Genomic DNA, 22,938 nt, shown 5'->3' on the forward strand with positions numbered 1-22,938 from the left:
ACGAAAGCGCAAACTTGGATAACACAGAAGTGCCGCGCTTTTCAAACATCCTATTACTTCAATGCAATTCGACGATTTTTTTTTTTGTTCTTTAAAATCTCAGTTCATGAGCGGACGATAGCGAAGGCATTAGTTCCTAAATGAGCATTTTAAGAAAGATAATTGACTGCAGGCATTTAGAGGAATTTAAATGTCTGAAGAAGCTTAGAATCATTCCCTATCTTCCTCAATGAATTGAAGAATACGCAAGGGGAATAGAGTACCTAGCTGCCGCAAAGATAAACGTCAATATTGATGAAACTCAAAAAACGGCAGTTTTATGAACTTTAATGAGACTGTACCAATCAACACAGTAAGGATTAATTTTTTTTTTTAAAAAAAAAAAGGTCTAGGTTTGGTGGCGTGAAACCTTCCAAAAATAATGCTCTGGTACAAAACATTTTCATCAATGCTACCCCATCTCCAGAAATTACATCATTACATGTCAACAGTCAAACTGCAGGAAAGCAGATCTCCTTTGAGGTGTTTCAAAATCTCTACTACCATTTTATTTTAACCGAGGAGAACGAATCAAGGCTATTGTTTGAAATTTTCATAGAATTTCCTTCACCAAGAGAGGAAATTTTAAGGAACTTCTGAAGGGATAACAATGAATATTTTAACACCTAAAATAATAAAGTATGATAGGCAGTCTGCAAGTCCCAAATAGAGATACGCATTGCTGCAGTTTTACCATTGATATTGTCTTATTTCTCTTGAAATTATATTGGTATACGACCGATTAAAAATTGATCACAAATATACACACGTACAGTGATCACAAGAAGAAAAATAAGGTAAGTGGTACAGACAAGAAAGACACACTAAGAAATCAAATTTAACTTTTTTTATTCTTGTACATATTTTTTTAGAGGTAGGAAAAATAATTTGAAAAAATAGAAAAAAACAACAAGCTAATTTACCATCATTTACAATTAATAAGGTACCTAATTTACATAAAATTTTCAGCTATGGACAGTTGTCACTCTGCCCATGCCTTAGCATTGCTTACAGACAATACATTCTGATACCAAAAAATCTTATGATGAAATTTGGATGAAACAGATCATTCAGTTTTGTAATCGAGGAATGTAAATTTTCGGAGTCATAGGCAATACAGAAACTTTTTTAACACTTTGGACAGTGATGATCATTGAAGAGGATAGGAGCTTAAGAGACTTAATTGCATCGCAACATTGCAAAATTTCATCCAAAAATTACTTAGAATTGAAAAATGTCTACCAAAATTGATTGGAAATTTAAGTTAGTTCAGTGAAAATTCCCTGAAATTTTCAAAATATACAAAACATGCACATGAGACAAAATAGTCATTCAAGTATATTGCTAGATGAAATTTGGTAACAGCAAGTAAGCCTCTCTGGCTGGCTTTACTTCATTTACTATTGCCATGATTTTGGTTTAATTAGAATTTTCATTCGTAAACGCAAATGTCAGTCTGCATAGAGACACAGATCCTAAAAAAATGAATCGTGACATGAACTTGGTCCAAATGACCATGTTCTGATATGGGGAAGACATTGTAAATACCTTTACAAGGGCAATGCAGGAGATCTAAAATTTAAAACTTGACGCTTTAGCTCTTACATCCAAGAATGAGAGGGCTAAAATTGAAAAGTGTATAAAAATTGGCCTTTTCAGTCCCTTGCGTTTTGACAAAATGGACAGGCTAGGACCCCTTCTAGGCCCATTCTCACGCTATCCATGCTGCTGCACTATGGAAAAACGCTGTTTGAACAGTCGGTGGTTGCCAGATTTCTCGAGATAAAATACTGAGTTTCAAGGAAATTTATGAATATTTTTCCTTGAAAATTTTAAGTCCTTTTTATTAAATTGTACAGAAAATTGTCTGAAAAATAGAAGTTGATAAATAAATGAATAAAAAATAAATAGAAGTAAGAAATTGGTATTTTATCAAGGGAAATTTGGCAACATCTAAAAAATCGTGCGGCGTTAATTGTCTTCTTTAGAATGGCACCATGTGCCATTAAATTTTTTATTTATATCGAGTCTCTCATGAATAATAGCTAAGGTTGATGGTTTTTAATACACAATCGGTTTGAGATGGTTTGTTGAATTCGCCACAGGTAATAAATTTGGAAAATGAATGCAGAGGATTATACTTCATTGTCTGCTAATAATAGAAACTTGCGATTCCACAAAGAAAATTATGTAACTATCAGCTTAATTTCAGAGTCGATTTGCATCAGAATAGATTATATATTTTAGGGAACATCAACAGTCGTTTTTCAATACCATAATCACTGAATTTTCACTTCTTATGATTACCTATAGTATGATTGTTGCAAACTTTCAATTTTCTTAAAAGTCAGTTGTATTTTCTCACTAGTTTTTAAGTACAATTATATTTTAACCAATAATAGAAAGAAGGTCCGGAAAACTGCATTGACTGAAAACAATATTACTACATAGTAATCCCTACCGGTATTAACTATTTTGCAATTAATCACATATCATTCTCATATTTTCTTTTAAAGCACATGAGATGTCATACAAACTTTTAAATGTACAGGAATCTATTTGTTAATACTATGAAAAGAGATGCATCATCACTGGTAAAATTTTAAACAATCAATAATGTTTTTCTCTCTTTTTTCCAAAGAATATTAAAATAACCAAAAAAGGTAAATAAAAATTGAAAATTATGGTGTAAAGTCCAAGAGAGAGATCTTTGATTTGTTTTGTTTGTTTTTTTTTACAATTAAAGCTATGAAAGCTCAGCTGTAACATTCATGCGAGTTTACAGAGGTTGAAATAGATGAAGTTCAACAAAAACATATCAGGTCGCATTTTGGAGTGATTTGGAATTCAGCTAGACATAAATTTTCTCCCGTCAAAAATGTTTGAACACGTGGATAGTCGTTAACCTTAGTTAACATTCCATCTTATTGTGGAACAAAACTTCAGACCTTTTCTTGGTTCAAACTTGATGCGACTTAACGCGATTCTGTTGAACTCGATCATGGTGAGATTCAATTGTAGCTCTACTATCAACATTGGCTGTCTTCACTTTAGGTTCATTGAATTTTGTACTATAATATTAGGCACTAGAAAAGATAACATCACTATACAAAGTATACACATATAAGCCTATAAAACAAATATACTGGAATGAACTTAATAAAAGCGGAAGAAAAAGATAAAAAAACAATAAAATCACAAATGCAACAAAAGAAAAGAAACAATTTCTGGAATATTTTAATGAATGTCAGGATAGTTTACGCTTCATTTGCATGTAAATGAGCTTTTTTTTTATTTGATCTGCTAATTACAAGGTCAGACTCTTGCATTTAATTATTCAGAATCAATTTTTTTCTTCAGAACTTAATTTTCATTCCGATAGCAAGAATTAATTTAATAACTTTTGATCTGAGAGAAAGTTCTTCAATATTCTTAAGAAACTCTAAAATGTCTGGAGTTACAAAAATTTAAAAGTTCCTTTACATTTCAACGTTTTCTAAACTATCAGATATGGACTGAACAATTTATGTGAGAAAAATGGCAAAAATGTCATTGCTTTAACATCAAACGATGCAAATTATAAAATGATCTTTTGTCGATATGCTTCTAAACTATTAGATATGGACTGAACAATTTATGTGAGAAAAATGGGAAAAATGTCATTGCTTTACCATCAAACAATGCAAATTATATAATGATCTTTTGTCGATATGCTAGCTTCACAACTACACAATACTTGTTCCACTATTTATGAGTTTTTAGTTAGGCCTATGAGTGGAAGTTTTGCATCACCTTTGTACTTTCTCTGAATTGGAAAAACCCAATAGAAAAAGATACTGATAGCTGAAAAATGCATACCTCAGATTGCGACATAAGCCTTCGCTTGTGTTTTATTTTTTAAAAGGAAAATTAACCACACAGTTTCTGTTGAAATAATTCGTGAATTTTCTTCACTCATTCTAAAAAAATCACATAGAATTGTGAGGAAACATTTTGATTAGTTTCCCTTAAGGAAAATAAAAAAAATGTGAGCTTTCAAATGTTGTGATTGATAAACATATTTTTTACATTCAGGCATCAAGGCAGGGTGATTGGCAACTAAAAGCTGCATTCAATCTTATTAGAGGAGCCTCTTCGAAATATGCACTGGAAATGGATAGAAAAAATGCAGCAATGTCAGTATGACATTGTCTGATCTACAATCCGAAAGCATCAGTCTTCAAATCTCTCCTTAAAATTCTTCATTTTCTTGAATGGTCTCAAATTTTCAGACTCTGATAATGGAGAGTGAAATTTTCCAAAATTCATAACTGTTCCTACTCAAGGGTTGCCACAGAAATTGAAAAAAGAAATTCTCTGACATTCAAAAGTATTTGGGATGGTTACAATTCCTTGTTTCCATACTCAAACATGCAAAATTTGCTGTTCAGACACCAGACACATCCTAGAGAGCAAAAAATAGGGATTTAACCATTTTTCCTAGCCACTCCCGTTATTTTCACTGATGTTCCCCAGTTTACATTGACTTTTTCAAACCTGACTTTCCCAGCTAATTCTGACCGTAGCAACCCTGGTGAGGACATCCTGTGCCAATAAAACTTAATAAAGTTTAGTTAACTTAAAAATGTAACAATTTTTGAAGGAATCAATCAACTCAATTTCAACCATCGTTCGTTACAACATTATCTCCTGCTGAAATCCGTGTCCTTGTTGAGGGAGGAGTTCCAACAGCTTCTTGGTACACTTCTTCTAGCTGGTGAAGTTTTTCTTCGATCTCTAGTTCTTTTTTGTTGATCATAGCTTTGTATTTTTGCTCAATGAGCTCAGAGGATTTCTTTAGCTTGTCGTGGTCCTCTTTTGCTTTCTTTTCAAAATATTCAGCCCGCGTTTTATAAACATGCACTGCTTTCTTCAGGTTGTGATACTTCGGTCTCAGTTTTTCTAGCTCTTGCTTGACTTCTGATGTTTCCGCTTGCATATCACTGACCTTATAGAAAGAAAACAATGAAGATTAGAGAAAAAATGCAGGTATGAAACATATGGATCAGGAGGTCCGCCAAAATGAGAAATAAGATTATCTTTGGGGCAATCCTAATCTTGAGAACTTTGAATACTTTCAATGGTGAAACTGCACAGACGGGTACCTCCATTTGCGACATTGCTGACATTCTAGCATACCTCATTCTTGGAATGAAAAACCACACAACTTCATTTCTTAAAAACCTTGGTGATTTTTCTTCTATTTGTGAAGAATATTCGAAGGAATTTCAAGTCATGATGTTGGTCCAGTTTCCTTTGAAAAAATAACATAGGAGCGGAGATTTTGAAACACCACAATCGAGATACGAAGTTATGCAGTTTCATTGTCGATTTACTCAAGGAAAGGTTGAAATTGAAGTTACTTTGCCATTGACTGAGTTGATATCTAGGCAAAATTTCCAGAAGAAAAAGCATGTAAGGAAAAATAATCGAAATGCAATTCTCCAAAAATAATGAATCTTTGAAAATAACGTCAGGAAGATTGGAAGTTGGAAAAAAACCAAACATGTTGGGGATTTCCTAGAGCTGCTATTTTTGGAAAATCTAATTCCACAGCCTGAAAAGTTTATGGAAAATGGGATTTTTCAATTTTACTTATTATCCATCGGATTTAATACAGTTTTCTCCACATAACCCAACCACCAGAATAAAGTAAGAAAAATTTCTTTATAGAAAAGTTCTTAGTTCATTCCAGCTAGCTGGAAAATGAAGCAGTAATCATGAATTATTTGAAATCTACATGAGTTATAATATTGTTTGTCAATTTAAAAATTTACATAAAGTGGACAGACATGACTCTTGACGTTATCCTGCATCATTTTCAGCTAGGAAGATTAAGAATTGGGAAATTACTTACTTCTCTAGTCCATGTTGACAGGAACTCGGCAGCTTTTTCTCGTTCAGCCTCAATCTGCTCACTCAACTCATCAACCCGTTTCTTTAACATTTTTTCGACCATCTCCTTTTCTTTTTTACTTTCGTTCACTTCTTTCTTCAACTCCTCAATCTGGAAGTAAACACAATGAAAATTTCTAGCTTACTTCATGATCAAATATATTTCAACTGAGTGAGCTCGTGAAACTTATCATATCTCAATTATAACTGAGTAAAAGACAGAGTCCATGAACTTGTTGCGTCCCACAAATTTTCACCTGCATCATACATGCAAAAAGGGCCAACTTCTTTGAAAAATAAAAAGACACTAAAAATATGAGTCAAAAGAATTTTTAGCCTGAAGTTTGTAAGGGCCCCTTCAGTTTGCCGATGTCTGTTTGCTGGTGTTGGGCTCATGAATCCAGCGTGATATTTATGACAGAAGAGCATTCATTGACTGAATTGCTAAATAATTAATATTACTCTCAGAAATATTTAGCAAGATTTCGATATTATCATTCTTAGAATTATAACGATGGATAGGAAAAAAATCAGCTGGTACAGTAAGCTAGTAATCTGGACGCCGCACCTTTAGCCTGTAAAATTCACTTTATGTACTAAAGTATAATAAATAAGTACATTATTTATTGCATATCAAATTATTTAAAAAATATATAAATAAATTTCTCGCTCACCTCTCTTAGCCTCTGTTCCGATTGGATTTCCAACTTCTTCTGAGCCATGACAATCTGAGAGTGTCGTGCCCTGTAACTATCTTCCAGCTGCTCCATTTTCCCAGCAAAATAACTTATCGTCTGCTCTTTTACTTGCTCTCTCACCTCCTGCAGTGCCTTTTGATGAGTTTGTTCCATTTCTTGAAGTCTCTCTTTCAGTTTTGAATCAGCACCTGAAAAAGTTTCTTATGAATTTTACACCTTTAACAAGGAGGCTCATTGATTTTAATCCATAACACGTTGTCTGCCTCGGTGTTTTGGGTACATATTTCCCCTGGCGTCATGGCGGTTTTTCCCTGCCTGAAAAACGGAAGTTCAGCGTTGCATTCCCCAGCCTTCAGCTAGGGCTATGCCAGCCGTGAGCTATTAGGATACGCACGGCTCCCAGGATAGCAGAATTTTAGTGGGAATTACTAGCGTGCCGCTCACCTTCAATATCAGTCAATATAACCAGCGCGGCAATTAGCATGTTAGATATAAAGCCAAAACCTTGTGTGTAACTTTTAAAAACTTCATTACAATTATATAGGGGGCAAACAAGATCAATTTTTCTTGTATTTCAGCTAAATGTATGTTTGTAGATATTAGACATGATTTTTGGCGTAAATTTCCTTTAATTTGCAACGAACAAATTTGACACTTGAACAAATGTTCACTCTTTCTGCTAGTCTTATTATAAGTATAACTTTATCAAATTTTTTAGATTTTCTGGGGGTTGAATTTTTCTTGGCTTTCGCTAGGAGAAAGTAATTTTATGACCAAATGTACTAATGCGTACCTAAATTGAAATGCTTGAAAATCTCTGATTATGTTTTATTTTCTGTAGGGAAAGTTATTCAAAATGCTTTCGTGCAATGTTGTGTGATTTTTTTGGGAATGAGAAAGGAAAATTCACAGTAACATTCGAAAAAAACTGTTGGTTTTTTTTCTTCTTCTTCTTCTTTTTTTAATAGAAGTAAAACTTGAGAAGCAACTTACAACAGTGTAATCAGAGATGCACATTTTAAGCGCTCAGCCAATAGGCAGCACTTCTTGATTTCGACTTACCTCTAGAGTACTAGTATACTAGTGCTAATTCGTTTAAATGGCGCACCAGCTCATCGATGTGTAGGCTTTTTGGGGGGGTCCATTCTTAAAATAAATAAAGCTGTGAAAATCGTATTTTACGCTTTTAACGTAATGCGCAGGTAGTTTCGATCGTTTGTCTATAAGAAAATTCCTTAGCGGTAGAGTAATTCTTATCAAAATTGATCGTTGAACTCAAATGAAGCCTAAAAAAAACGCGCCTGATGAGCTCAACGGTGACTATCATTTTCGGGAAACGAAAAAACGCGTTTACGGTTTCCTTGGTAACCTTTGTTTGCTATCAGCTGATGTTTTATTTCCATTACCCAGGCAAGTCGACGGAGTTTAAACTTCCTTTCTTCACTAAATACATTGACTAACATCTGAGCGCTTTTCTAATACGACAGTATTAGAACTTTCCCGCTTGTTTTTTTTTAATTTGGACATCAAAATATTGTTAGTCTTTCTCTCTCTCTCTGCTGCTTCATTTCTTCCTTTTCAAAATACCGACACTCACCGGACTCTGAGAGTGTGCTTGGTTGACACTGATTGTATGTAAAAATGTAAAATGCCTATAAATTATATTCACATAAAATAAAAAAAAAACAAATAGTAACTTACCATGGTCAAGAGATTCAATTCGTTTTGACAAGTTAATTTTGGCAGTCATCAGATCTTCCACCTGCTGCAGAAGCCGCTGTTTTTCTGCAAATAAAATAAAAAACAAGGCATTAGCCGAGAGACATTTAAGGGATCGCTTTGAAAATGAGTAAATATTCTGTTCTTAAGGTAAATAATTGGATGCCAAAAGAATACGGACTTTTGCTCATTTGGATCTCTTGTTCTAAAAGATACCTTGAAAAATACTTGTCCTTTCAAATTAGAGAAAAATGTTAGGAGAATTTGACTCATGGTACTAAGTGCAAAATAGGATAGTACACTCGTACGTCTGATAAAAGATTTGGGGTTGGAATATCGCCCCAAATCAGTCCAGTTACTCAGTAAAAATTTCATTGAATAGCTACACTAAACCAGCCCTGTGAGAGAGTCTCGAAAGTAGAATTACAGAAAATATTCACATGATCCAAACTCTGTTGGAGCATGCATTCTTTTTTGGAGAAAAATAAAATAAAGAAATGCTTGTATCAAAATGGCAAAAATAAATCACTGCATAATTAGTCAGCCGCTTAATTCCTTCTCCACAAGTGCAGTTTGCAGAACTTTAGGCAAACTTGCTCCAGAAACTTATTGCAACTCAGCTATAACTTATCCCGCAAAATCCTAGTTCACAGTAATATTTCGCCCAAACTGCGCTTGTGTGGACAAGGCCTAGCATTCCTGCAGAGTATCTGACATTAGTTCTATGGGTAAAAGTTCATGAAAATAAAAAAGTCCATTGAAAGGTTTGATAAAGCATTTCTAACAGGAGAAAAAAATGATCAAAATCAGATCAACCAGAGGCCAAGGATGTAACTAGGCTACGTCATCCGCTGGTCCTGAGCCAATCAGCTAATGCAAACTCCCTTTCCTGCCGATATCATAACAGACCACTAAAAATATTGTTTCAAATGGGTCTAGATTTTGGTGACTTCCAACTCGATTTTTTCGTCAATTCAAGTATAACAAATTCGAAAACATGACTGAAAGCTCAACTCACTCAGTGGCTCAAGAAAACAAAGAATCCCCGCACAATCCTTATGGAAATGGCTCTTTCTACAATCTTATGAAACTTGCATATGTTGCTTAGCTAGGCATTCTGATCAAAATTTCTCATAGGCCTAAAGAGATCTCACGAGCAGTTTTCGAGATATTCGCCGGTTTATGAGCGTGAATTGAGGTTTCGCTGGCCGGACCATTGTGCAGTGCTTCTTGTGCCCTTCCCTTCCAGTCCACTCCGGCCGCTTTCCGTTTCCCCGCCACCCATACCCAAGGCTCGGACTCCGACTCTCACGGTGATAAGACCACCCGGCTCAGCAACACTGAGCAAAGTCTTGTGAGGATCGGAGTCCGAGCCTCCGGTATGGGTGGCGGGGAAGCGGAGAGCGGCTAGAGTGGACTGGAAGGGAAGGGCACAAGAAGCGCTGCACAATGATCTGGCCAGCAAAACCTCAATTTACGTTTATTCAGCGAATATCTCGAAAACCGCCCTTGGGATCCCTTTCGGCTAATGAGAACTTTTGATCAGAATGACTAGCTGAGCAATATATCCGAGTTTCATCAGATTGTAGAGAGAGCCATTTCCCATAAGGATTGTGCGGGATTCTTTGAAGAAATAGGTGTCACTCAACCATCAGACTGCATAATGATCCATTTAAATACCTATTTATTTGTTTTTTTCTCAATTCTCATCGAAGCAGGAAAAAAAGAGAAAGAGTTAAATCTGAATTATTACCCTTGTTGATTAGATCAAGCTTCTTGGAGAGGGCTTCTCTCTCCGCTGAAATATCACTGACTTGCTTCAAATAATTCTGCTTCTCTTCCTGCAAGAGTTTCTTATCCGCGCATGCAATTGTATAAAGCTCTTTCACTTCGTCTAATTCCGTTCTGAGTTGATCTAGCTGAAGTCTGAAACAAAAGAGTTTGTAAAGAGAATGAATGGCTACGGTAAAGTAGATAGGTGGATTTAATTTAATCATGGTTTCTTTAAAATCAACGGTTAATTTAATTAATCATTGAATCACTGTTAAACTTAACTGAATCATGATTTCATTTAATTAATTAATTTACCATGGTTTAAATTGATTTTGGTTTCATTAATCATTCAGGAAGCCGACTACTCCATATGAATACATGGATCAAATTTTAATAAATCTCAAAGTATGTCCGATTCTGAAAAAGGTCTGGGACTTGTGGAACTGGAATATTTCAATCGGACAACTTCGAGATGGGATTATACCTTCAATATGACTCTATTTGGCTCTAAAAGTAAGTAGGTCTGTAATTACTGCGTAAAAATATGTGGGGCTCTGTCTTATTTCTTCCAACATTTTTTTACTGGAAAGATGTAAGCCAGAAAGCCAGGGATCCTCTCATCTCGTGAACTTCCTTCGGGTAGCGTTTTAGAGCTTTTATCAGCGGTGCATGCAACTCCCATGGGAATCCTCATGTAAGTAGTATGTAAGAGTGCTCTAATCAAAGTAACTGTAACTGATTCTGATCGAAACGGCATTTGAAACAAAATAGGCTTTCGAACCAATTTTATCAAAATGAACGATTACAAAATGATCGCTTGATCGTTTCGTACAAACCAACGAGCGAAAAATCGTTTCGTATGAACTAACGAGCGAAATATCGTTTCGTACGGACCAACGAGCAAAATATCGTTTTGTACGAACCAACGAGCAAAATATCGTTTCGTACGGACCAACGAGCGAAATATCGTTTCGTACGAACCAACGAGCGAAATATCGTTTCGAGGACAGCCCTAGAACTGTAGGGTTGCCGTTAGTTAGTCTATGAACTACCTCCTTTGTTCATTGCAACCACCCGATTTCACCAAGAGGGTCATCCATATCCCTTTTGTCTTATTTGTAAATGGCTTTGTCTATCAAATTCAATAAACAGCCCGCTGCTACTATGAGACCAATTTTAAAGCATGGCATATTTCCACTTACTCTAGTTGTTTAATTATCTTCTCTTTCTCATACGAGACATCTCTTTTGATCCTAGCGACTGCATCTTCTCGGAGCATAAACTGATCGTTGCTAATTTTACTTTTCTGCGTCTCTACTTCCATGCTCTTCATCTCTAAATCGAGGCGGACACTGTTGATTTCTTCTTTCAGCTGCTCGATTTTAGCCTCTTTCTCTCGTAGCTGCTTCTCGTATAGCAATATTCTCTCGCTTTGATCTTCTTTTTCTTGCCATTCTTTTTCCTTCGCATTAATATGCTCCGTCAATTTATGAATGTTCTCCTACAATAGGAAAAACCACACACATTACAGAAAAGGGAAAAAAATCTATAATAGTGAACTGAGTGTGACACAAGTTTGCTTAGATTATCATCAAAACACTTTCTGAGGCTGTTTTAAGTTTTAGAAGATTTGGAAAGAAGATAAAATTTAATCAAAATAGTCATTTAAATAATCGTTTGATAATCGCTTATACTCTTGAATAATTTTTAAAATTCTGTAAAAATAAATAAATATCAATGTCCATTTTTAATCATAGAAAATGAGGAGTTGATAACTGGGAACACATAGAAATTCTGGAAAATTTTCTTTAGCAATTTTGTTTCAACAACTTTCCAGAAAAAGAAGTGTGATTATTTGTTTTTAAGTACTTTCTATCCAAATGTAGAAAATGTCCTTGCAGTTGAATGTTTTTTCAAATTTTTGATATTAAAAGATCAAGGAAAGCAGAGGGTTGAAATTAGATTTGTTTACAGTGTGGTTTCCTTGGCAACCAGCGTTTAGGAATTATAGAATAAGGAGGAGGGAGAGTTCATTTCAGAAATCTTATACTCTCATAACAGAATTATTCAAAGAATAAAAAGGATTAGTCCGATGTAAAAATTGCACTCCACTTAAATGGATTGGGAATATGCTTGTAGCGAACACATGTTAAAGTACCGGAAATTACTTACCAAAAGGTTTTTGTTCTGTGTGGAATATTTAGCCTCTTCCTGCTTCAAATTTTCAATCTGACCTTCTGCTGCACGCAGTTTCGTTTCTAGCTGAGTGATTTTATTACGTTTTGCTTTATTTGCAATCATTGATCGATGTAATTCACCTCGCAGTCTGGTTATCGGACTATCGTCACCGACTTTTGAGCCGTCTTTAAAACCACGATTCGATTCATTTGAAGTGTCGATATAACTGTTTTCGCCTGTTGAAGAAAAAAATAAAATCCTGCAGTTTTTTTGTGTTAGAAATTCACATTACGTATGGGATGTATTTGTACGGCAAAACTTATTCGTCATTAAAAGCTAAATGGTGACATCTGTTCCTCTTTGACTTGATTTTTCCCCTCTAGTTTTTTGTATTGGACTGTATTTGGCATGCTTTTAAAAATGGCGAGTGTTCTTTTCTTAGTTTATTTGTATTTTTGATTGCGATAGAGATGGAACAGGTCACAACAATAAAAAATTGACACAGAAATAGTTTTAGAAAAATAATACAACTTTTCCTTCTCATATAGGGTCAGGGTGTCGAAAGCCTTAGCAGGAAAAACCCTGACTTTATCAGGTTTTTTCCAGATTTCATGTATCAAGATTTTTAAAATTTTCTGTCTTTATCATGAGGTTTCCCAACTTTTCCGTGACCTGATGTAATTCCTGGACAATCCCCGGTTTTTCAAGCCTGTAAACACCCTGCAGGAGTTTCAGAAAGGAGAGATGGGATCCCTTAGCAGAGGCAAATAATTTAGCCGTTGAAAACATAATCTTTTTCGACCAGACAAACTTAAAAGAAAATTTCGTGCTCAATCATGTAAATTATTTAAAACCACAGGGCCTCCATTTTGAGTTCTTTAAAAATATTGCAACCGGCGATGTTACGAACAACTCGTTGTGTAATTACCTTTTCATGGACATTAACACCACATCACAGACATGGTTAAGAATAATAAGAATGAGTTCTGATGAGAAACATTTAATGTACATACCTAATCCCAGTAATGCTATTGAGTCATTTTTGTCTTGTTTGGACAAGTCAAATTGCACAATACCATATTTGATGCTATTTTCGTATGTTACTAGATCTGTGCGAAGCATCTCACATTCACTCTGAAAAACATAGATTACATCTAAAATTGTTCAAATGAATAGATAAATGTGATCAAAAAACAAAATAAAAAAAGCAAGGTCATGAAATGAACTTTGGCTGGAGCCAATATATATTACTTACGGACAGGTCATATTGATTTTGGCTAATCAAGTGAAAAATACTGACGAGACCTCTTACGATCCTGGATTGTTAAATCCAAGCCAAGTCTCATCGGAGGCTCTTGGAATAGGAGAGCCAAATTCATAAATTCTCTTGGCTAAAAATTAAAAAAAACTTTTTACTGATGTTAAGAATTTTCAAAATATGAACGTTTTTCTGTAAGAATCAGCCAACAAAGTTTGCTTCCTATATTTACTGGAAAAAAATATCGACGGTGAAATTACCAAACCACGTATCTCGTTTGCGGTGTTTAAAAATCTACGCTCACATTTTATTTTTTTGAAATAGACCAAATCAATATCATTCCTTGAAATTTTCACAGAATTTTCTTCGCACGAAGAGGAAAAATCACAGAAATTCTCAAGACTCGCCATTATGTAGTTTTTCATTTAAAAAATAAAGTATGACAGGAAGTCTGCGACGTCGCAAACCGAGATATGTGGTTTGGTAGTTTCACCATCGATATATGATCCATGGTAAAAAACATCAAATGACTTGCAAAACCTTCTAAAATCAGTTAATGATTAGGAAATCACAGTTCAAAAGTTCTGAAAAAATATAACAGAGGTTTGCTGCTGAGAAAATAAGCAGGAAACCATTACTGCTGTTCAAAGCAAAAACGCTGTAAATCTAATCTACATCACTCGACTCAACAAAACATTCTACTGCAAGAAAATCTACACATATTTATCACTTATAATTTTGGTGAGATGGTGACGTACCGTTAGTTCAATTTGAAAAAATGAGGCATGAAAATGATCAAGTTTTTGTGTAATAGAGCAGTATATGTGAAGGATAAATTAAAAATCTAGAATGGAATTACAGTATTTTTGTTTTGGACGGTAGATTACACTAAACCTCCCTCTTTCGTACGACAAAAACTTTGAACTTTCAGTTATATCCTCAAGGCAAAAATTACAATGAAATTTGGTTTAAACGCCTTCAATTTTGATCCTTCCAAGGAAAATCGTTTCAAAGTTGAAAAAACTAAATTCAAGCTTTACTTACGCTTAGATTCTGCACTTTCTGTTCGAGTTCCCTTTTCTCTCTGTTGGTCTGGTCGAGAATTTTTTGAAGGTAACCACTGTCTGTAGACATACTGGAGGTCATCAACTGCTGGCACTGAGATTGGCTTTTCTCTAAACTTTGACTTAATTTATTGATAGTTTCCGTTTTCTCGAGTAACATTTTTGTGTGTTTATTATCCATTTCTTCGATGGTGCGTTGTAACCTTGAAACATCCTTCCTCTGAAAAACCAAGCACATAAAAAAGAATTTAGAGCAGAGATAAAACTTTGACATGAGCTCAGGTAGATATCTGCAGTGATTCTAGAATTTTTTGGTTGGCGCCTAAAAGGAGACCCTTTGAAAACTAGACAGTTAAAATAAATTTATTATTTTCTCCTATGAAGGTTGTGAAGAATGCTTCACAACTTCCTGAGCAGAAATATGCTATATTTAACTATTTTAGTGTAATGTAATGCCGCTGCGGCTAATTTCCTTTTAACTAAACTTCTAGCAGGGTGTCCTAATTCTCTTCATTTTCCAATTTCCTGACTATTCTTTACATTTATGCTTTTTCCTGACTCCTAACTTTCGGATTCCTTGAATTTGAAATCCAAGAAGTGGAGATTTTGTCCACAGTTTAGCCAAAATCAGCTTAATCAGAAGAAAAAATCCAAAGGTACCAGCTGAAGTTTTTCAATCTCTTGTGAGGAATTATTTCCGAAGTTAGGCATACTGTTGGATTTCACTTGAGGTGCATAAAAATTGTCCTTTAGTGATACTAGATTAAGGACACCTTAAATTTCACTTCATCACAATGTTAACCTGATGTTGCCTCCTTAAGGAAAAATGTTGATTAGGGACCAAATGTGAGTACAATTCTAAGTATTGACCCGGGAATTTTATCATTTATTTATTAATTTTAAGGTCCATTTGCACCCTTTTCGACAAAAATCCATGAATAGAATTTACCTTTGTTTCCAGTTCCTGTTTGACTGACTCATACTTCCGTGATAACTCACTTAGCTCATGTTCGTGCTTAGATTTTAGAGATTTCACAATATCGTCTGTTTGCTTTACATCATTCTTATTGAAAGACTCCATGGCTTTTAATCTGCGTTGAAGGTCATCAACGGTTAAAATCGACTTTTGAAGCTCTTTGGCTAACTGTAAAATGAACAAATGATGTATGAGGGTCCATAGATAAATTCTTAGAAGCATATTAAATAAAATTCAGACCCGTGTTCTTTTTTTTCTTTCCATTCTTTCCTTTATTTTCCTTGCCGAAAAAATTGTAGCTCTGATTGAGGAAAAAATGGTTATTGCTGCTGAGACATCAAACTATCTAGAATACTTAACGCTCATCTAATTTTTGGCTCGGTTGTCTGGTTACCTGCCCTTCAATTTTACTAATTTATATGTTGTTAAGAATATTGACAGTGAAACTGCAAAAATACATATCTTGATTGCAGTGTTTCAAAATTTCAGCTCACACTAAATTTCTTAAAAGGGACCCAACCAACATTACGGCTCAAAATTTTCATTACACAGGGAATAAAAGTCAGCGAAGTTTTCAAGAAATGACCTTCGATAGTTTTCCACCCAGAAAATAGAGGGTGGCATGAAGTTTGCAACGCCACAAACCGAGATACGTATTTCTGCAGTTTTACCATCGATACATGTTTCTTATCAGGCATTGCATAGGTCTTTTGATGACATGTATACAACTGAAAACAACTTCTTTTACTTCTAATTTTTTTCTCATGCTGTGTTTACATATTAATTCTTGAAAACAGTACAAAGTTAGCATACAGAGCCTGATTGTCTCTACCCAAATCTATCTTAATGTATTTCTGCAAAATGCAATGCCCTGGCTCAATGGATGGCTCAATTTGATAATTTCAGAGAGATCTTACCTCTTTTTTGCTCTGTTCAGCACTTTTTAAACTTATCCTGAGAGATTCAATTTCTTTCTGAGAGTTGGAGATTTTTTCCTTACTTTCCACTGAAAAAGAAAAAAAAAAGAGGTTACTATCTAAGATTCAGTCTTCAACAGTAGTTTCTTACTTTTCAAACAGACATTTAACCCTTCCATTACCAAGAACGTAGCATCTTTGCTCAGCAGAATTGTACCCTTTCCACAGCACTTCTGCCATTACTTCACAACCTTCATTCAGAGGTAGGTCACATTTGTAGCTTTATCTGTCAAAGAGGATCTGCACTACAGCTTCAGACACTGCCCTCTAAAATGCACTCTGATTCTTCTGCATGACAAACAAATTTCTGTTCAGATATGTGCGCACACAGAATCTAGCCTGGTAATGAATGGGCAAGTAAATTCAATCATAATCTGACTTTAATATTAAGCACTAAGTTTTGAGAAAAATAGAGCGAATACTTCAAGAAAATAGTTTATCTGTACTGAGTCGATGTTCTTGACTTTTTATGTCTCATCATGCAATCAGTCAAGAGTAGAGCAAAATACCCTCTTCTTGATTTCTTACTAAATTACAAGCATTATTCAGACATCTTAAATGGATTTAACTGGAATCAACCTTACTGCATTTCATATGGCTTAATTTTCTCTCTTGTTTCATTTTACCAACAAAGAACTAATAACAATTATGCACTTTCTGTGAATTAACCGTGGATTATGAAGAATAAACTCATAAAATTTCAAGTTTCAGCTTTTTTTAGTTTACTGTTTAAAAAATGAAACATCAGAGAAAATTAGACAATATTTGATGTAGTCAGGTACTACTGATTAGGCTGTTTGTAGTCAAATTTGTCAAACATTGTTCGAACTTGCTGTTGTTTCCTCGAGACAAATCTCATTTTCTTGCAGACTTTGATATCAAACTGGGTCATAGTCCTCAGACGGCCTGAAATTTAATGAATAATGTTGATAGTTAAGAACTATCTTATTGACCTTCATCAACATTGTGGGATCATTAATCAGCGAACTCACCTAACAATTCTTGAGCAGAATTCCTGGCGATCACAGCCTTTTCTTTTTCAGCTTCCATTAAAGTTGCTTTCCGTAAAAGTTTGTTCTTCTCAGCCTCAAACTCGTGTCTAACAGATTTAAGTTCATTTTCCAGACGGTCGATTTCTTTCAGCCTAATGTCATAGAGAACCTCCAGTTGTTTTGAATTGATAGCTGTAACATAAATTAATGAATTAAGTATCTTGAATAAAATGGACGAAAACTTAAACCTCATGAAAATACTAGTGTTTTTGTATATCATGATTCCAAAACAGAGCTGTTAACAATCAATGCAAACTTGGCCAAGTACAGGTCAATGGACCACTAGACAAGGCACGAATTCAAGCATTCTGATACATGTTTCTTAGTCAGAATTTCACGTAGAACACGATTCGCGCAACGAAAATTACAGAAACTAACTCCTGACGAAGATATTAACCTTTTTATTTCACATTGCTTACGCGGATTTTGAACTGCCCGCTCACAAGAAACTCAAAGCTCTACGTGAGTCAAATCGCGCACTACAACAGTTTCAACAAGTCTCTCAATCGAGCACTGTTGATTTCCCACCATGTGTTGTTCAAATTATAAGCAATTTGCTATAGCTGAGCCAAAGCGTCAAAATTGTGGTTGCCAGATTTTCATATCGCAGCGACTGTCACGATAATATTCAACGCGCGATGTGAATCACGTAGAGCATTGAGTTTTATTGAGCGGGTGGTTTGAATTCACGCATCAGGAATCATTGAATATCTTCGTAAGGAGTTAATTTCGGTAATTTTCGTTGTGTGCATCGTGTTTTACGTAAAACTTTTCTTAAGAAACGTGTATCAGAATGCTGAAATTCGTACCTTATCTAGTGGCTCATTACATGATATTTGTTACTTTCTGGCTGATTGAAGAAGGTGATTACCAACATCAGTTGTAGCGTTTAGAATTTCATGATATTTGCACTATGGCCAGGAACACTATTTCGTTGGTCAGTTCCATATATTTCCATTGCTGTGTTTTAAAATTGCCGCTTCCATTTTATTTTTTGAGAAGAGGCAAACCAACATAATGGCTTGAAATTCACATTATAATTTGCTATCATAGAAGGGAAAAAAGGAAGTTTTTAAGAAATTACACAGTCTAGTTTTCCAAAGAAATAAAGAAGTAAGACAGAAAGGCTACAACATTCCGAACAGACACTTTGGCCATCGATGTGCTCATCAAACTATTCATCCTTCAAAATGTAGCAGATATTTATAAGGGAATCTACCACAATAGTGGTTGGAACATAAATCACTATTTCCTAAGTCTTAATTAAAATTGACTTTCTGTCTAGTTTGATGAAGACTAAAGATACTTCTTTCTTCAGTATCCTGAGAGAAAGTTATCAAGAGCCAAGAGACATCCATTCAGTTTCACAAAATCTTAATAAAGTAAACCAAAACTGATGATCTTTAGAACTCTGAGTGACACTGACCTTAAAGATATAATATAAGAGGATTGTTATGAAACATCCTCAGTCCTTTTGCAGCATTTAGCAGGGGAAAAAATATTTGGTACAATTAGTCAAGAAAAGTTTATACTCAAAAAGAAAAAGAAAACCGAAGATGAAGAATGACTAAATTGATTTTTAAACGTAAATAGGTACAAATCGTGAGGTTAGAAGATTCTTTGATGAATTAATATTAGATATTAAAATATATTTTCTTCTTTTCTTTAATTTCTGTTTTCTTTGAATGACTCTACTGGGGTGCCTTCACCTCCCTCTTCCAGATAGAAAATCTTTAGTGTCAAAGCATCAACTTTGCAGCAGACACAAAAAACTGATGTGCGACAACTGGATAGGTTATTCAATTGTGGCAACTCATACTTTCATTAGAATTTAAAAAAAAAATAACGACTAAGTGCTGTGAAAACTAGAACTTGTGTTAAAGTTAAACTTCACAGAGGGAAAAGAATCAGTCAAAATCTTCAGCAATTTTATAAAATATAATGATTTTCAATAATTTTTGGGATGATCTTTACTTGATAAAAATCCATCATTTTTGTGATTAGGTAAAGATACCTAGAGGCTGGAATCATTAAAAACTTAACTTAAATGAAAATGGTGCTTGCGATACCTTTCCTGGCAGGAGACAAAGTCTCACTAATTGAGGAAATCAATTTATTGCTGCTGTTGATTAAGTGGCATTGATAATTGAGAAAAATCATAGTGATTAGATGCAATATTTTTTTTTTTGGAAATTGCTCACACAACTTAAATGTAATGCAAAAACTGACATTTTTTACATTATCATCGAGTGATGAGCAAAGTGGCAAAATTGACTTCAGGTACGTAGAACTTAAAATAAGAGGATGACAAAATAGTCTTGACATCAGGACCAGAGAGCAGATATAAAATAATAGCCTTTTGCTGTTAAAGACAAGAGGTTACAGACTCATTCATTTCCAGTCCTTCAAAGGCCTCAGAATTCCAATTCTGAATTTTCTGAAATTTTCACCAATTTTCAATTGGTGGATACATTTGCTGACCCTGGCAAGAGGCATGTTATATACAATTTAAAAACAAAATGCAAGTTTAAAGGTATGGTAGGTCAAGTTGAAGAGTCACCTTCATCCCCATAGTTTTGATTGTAAAAATTCTGGTGCGTGTTGGTATGGTCCGGCTGCTGGAATGTCTCTGGTGAAATGTGTCCATTTTCGAAACCGTGCTTTTTTTGATACTGCTCTGCTGAAGGCTGAGTTATGTACAGGTGGCTGTTATCGATAATACCTTGGAGGTCCTTGATGTGATACCCTCCATTCATGTATGGTCTAGGTTCCGAGTTGTCTTGCGTGTTCTTTTTCACATTGTTATTCATCAAATGCTCATAATACTGCGGAGGATCTGGAAAGAGAGAAAAAACTTTATGAATGGAAAAAAAAGAAGAAGAAAGGAACAAGAAAACATGATAGCATGATAATTAATTTGAAATAGGGTATTTTCCCCCACCTTCTTCATCAATTTGAGAGAATGTATTTTTTTCCCACCTTATTAATTAATTTGAAATAATGTATTTTTTCCCCATCTTATTGATTAATTTGAAAGAATGTATTTCTTTCCCACCTCAGTGCACTTCTCAGTACACTAGAGGATAAAACATAAAAATACACCATCCAAAGTTGGATCAATTTATGGAACCGTAAAACTAAAGGTAGATCAGACAAACAGTAAGTGAATAGGTATACAAAAGGATTAAAAAATATTATTGGACTGATAAAACGATCATTCATCATTAAGTTTTCTTGGAATAAGTTCAAATTTGGAAACTATACATACCATACTGATTAGGAGAACTGCTAAAACTACTATCACTTGTTTTGAGATCATCTTCATCCTCCAGATCTTCAAATGCTGAGGCGATGGCATTTCCAATCTGTCAAAACAAGTATTGTTGGATGAAGTAGAAAGGTAGGGAAGAAAAGAAATGATCTTTTTGGAGAGGTACATGCAGTTCTGAAATTCTTAGTTTCAATACATCATGATCCGTTGGGTTCTACGTCACCGAATGTGCTGGTGTACCAGGTATCCTGTCTCTCTCTGGTAGAATACCACCAGTGCTAATGATTTTTATCTAAGCAGGAGACACAGGAATCAGATTTGCAATGCCTGATTTTCGACACTCTGGCGTGGGATAAAATCAATAGTAATAAATAATTAAATGAAAGTTACATAAAGGGAAAAATAATTTTTTCTCAGAAAATTGATGCTTGTGCCATTAAGAGTTTCTTATCCAGACTTCATTTTGTTCTGTTTTACGCCTTTGAGAAACAAACTTTTGAAGGAGGCTTTCTCCTAAATTGGTGCTAAGACTGGGCTTGATTTTAGGGCTCTAAATTTGAATGCTTTGAGTAAAATTTCTGTGAGATATCAGCACTAATTGATTGAGAGTCCACGGTCTTCCGAGAGACCCATTTATTCATTGACTGCAGGAGAGGGCATCTTGCTGAGTTCACTTACTTTGTAGATTGCCCTCTATTGCTTTGTCGGATTTGAATGGAGGATAGAGTATGAGCCTCCATTATAATTCAACTTACTTACGACTATGACAACTAGCTTTCGGTTCCTGAAAAAGTGTCCAGGGTTAATGCGCTTTGGTACTAAAATAGTGGATACCTTGCACAATGGAAAAATAAACATTGCTTGGATAATACTTTTGTATCGAGAGAATGGAATTACAAAAAAATCCTCACCTCAGCTTGCCTTCGTCTCTCATCCTCAAGAGCTTCCTGTTCCTCTAGTCTCTGTGTATTTGTTTCGATTTCCAACTCTTCATTCCCTTGGAATAAGCTAACACCAGGATTATCACTCATGATCATGAGATTAATACTTAATTTTCGAGAGAAATTTCAGGATTACATCGGCAAAAATGTAAATGAAAAGACAGTGGTTGGGAGAGGTCAACACAATGCAATGGTTAGGATCTAGGCATCATAACTGACGAACTATAGTGGAGAATTTACCGAGGCACATTATAGAGAGGTAAACTACAGTAATTGAATTTCACAGCTTTATAAGAGGAACTTTGAAAGTTGAGAGCTTTCGGAGGCGAAGGAAGAACTTCAATTGGAGGCATCAATAAACAACTGGTACCGCCAAACAAGTTTATAACCTCAAAATCAAAATAAAGCAAAAAACAAAACACGCGCCTAAAATGACGTAAGACACGTTTACCAACACCGACAAAATTACACTGATTTTTTTACGTAATCTTCACAGATTCCTAAACAAAAATGTGTAAAAAATAATAAATGTAATGGATAAAAAAAACTCCCCCAATCAATTATTATATTACCTATGTTACCAAGTCCCCGACTTGAAGTTGAAAGGGGGATATCAACGGTATGAGAGATTTTTTTTTATTTTTTAATTCGCCTGAAATATAGAGTGCAGCAATTGTTGTTACAGGAATATTGTGTGCTTCCATCGTATCCTGTCAGTATGAAGGCGTTCTATTGCACCAGTTATTCTCTCCTCTGGGCCCCTCGGCTATATCTGTTCTACAGGTCCCAAAAAGAGGGGAGTTTGGTGGTGATATCTCCCGTTAATGAGAGGGACAGGGTCCTCCTTCCCATAGAGAAAAAAAGGAGGTGTTTGCATCTTGAGGTTTGTTTACCCTGTGGCGTAGGTCAGTACAATCTAGCCAGCGAAATCCGGAATTCGAAATATGAAAAACGGACCATAAAGTCCGATTTTTTTATTTAAATCAACTCATAATATAATTTCAAGCACTTTTTATAGAATGAATTTTTTACATAAATCACCATTTTCAAGAAAATCG

At 34.9% G+C, this 22,938-nt stretch overlaps 1 protein-coding gene across 1 annotated transcript; it reads right to left on the reverse strand.

The window, feature by feature from the left end:
- Positions 1-871: 871 nt before the first annotated feature.
- On the reverse strand, positions 872-22,288 carry LOC109044438 (uncharacterized). Its single transcript, XM_019062162.2, has 15 exons — positions 21,851-22,288; positions 20,937-21,033; positions 20,229-20,504; positions 17,609-17,800; positions 16,557-16,645; positions 15,613-15,807; positions 14,644-14,883; positions 13,355-13,475; positions 12,336-12,577; positions 11,366-11,664; positions 10,144-10,316; positions 8,373-8,456; positions 6,648-6,859; positions 5,936-6,085; positions 872-5,026 (listed from the first exon to the last, which is right to left on the reverse strand). The coding sequence occupies exons 1-15, from the start codon at positions 21,974-21,976 to the stop codon at positions 4,700-4,702; spliced, it is 2,823 nt and encodes a 940-aa protein (XP_018917707.2). The 5' UTR covers positions 21,977-22,288; the 3' UTR covers positions 872-4,699.
- Positions 22,289-22,938: the final 650 nt, after the last annotated feature.

This window comes from Bemisia tabaci, chromosome 4, assembly GCF_918797505.1.
Source record: "Bemisia tabaci chromosome 4, PGI_BMITA_v3".
In the NCBI taxonomy this organism is placed as follows: Eukaryota; Metazoa; Arthropoda; class Insecta; order Hemiptera; family Aleyrodidae; genus Bemisia; species Bemisia tabaci.

What these genes read in the sequence shown, in the direction of transcription:
- LOC109044438 (XM_019062162.2), bottom strand. Translation starts at nt 21,976, where the DNA reads ATGATCATGAGTGATAATCCTGGTGTTAGCTTATTCCAAGGGAATGAA. An exon ending in CACAGAACAAAAACCTTTTG is followed by an intron (nt 11,665 to 12,335) that starts GTAAGTAATTTC and finishes TTCCTATTGTAG; the next exon opens with GAGAACATTCATAAATTGAC. An exon ending in GCTTGATCTAATCAACAAGG is followed by an intron (nt 8,457 to 10,143) that starts GTAATAATTCAG and finishes TTTTATTTGCAG; the next exon opens with AAAAACAGCGGCTTCTGCAG.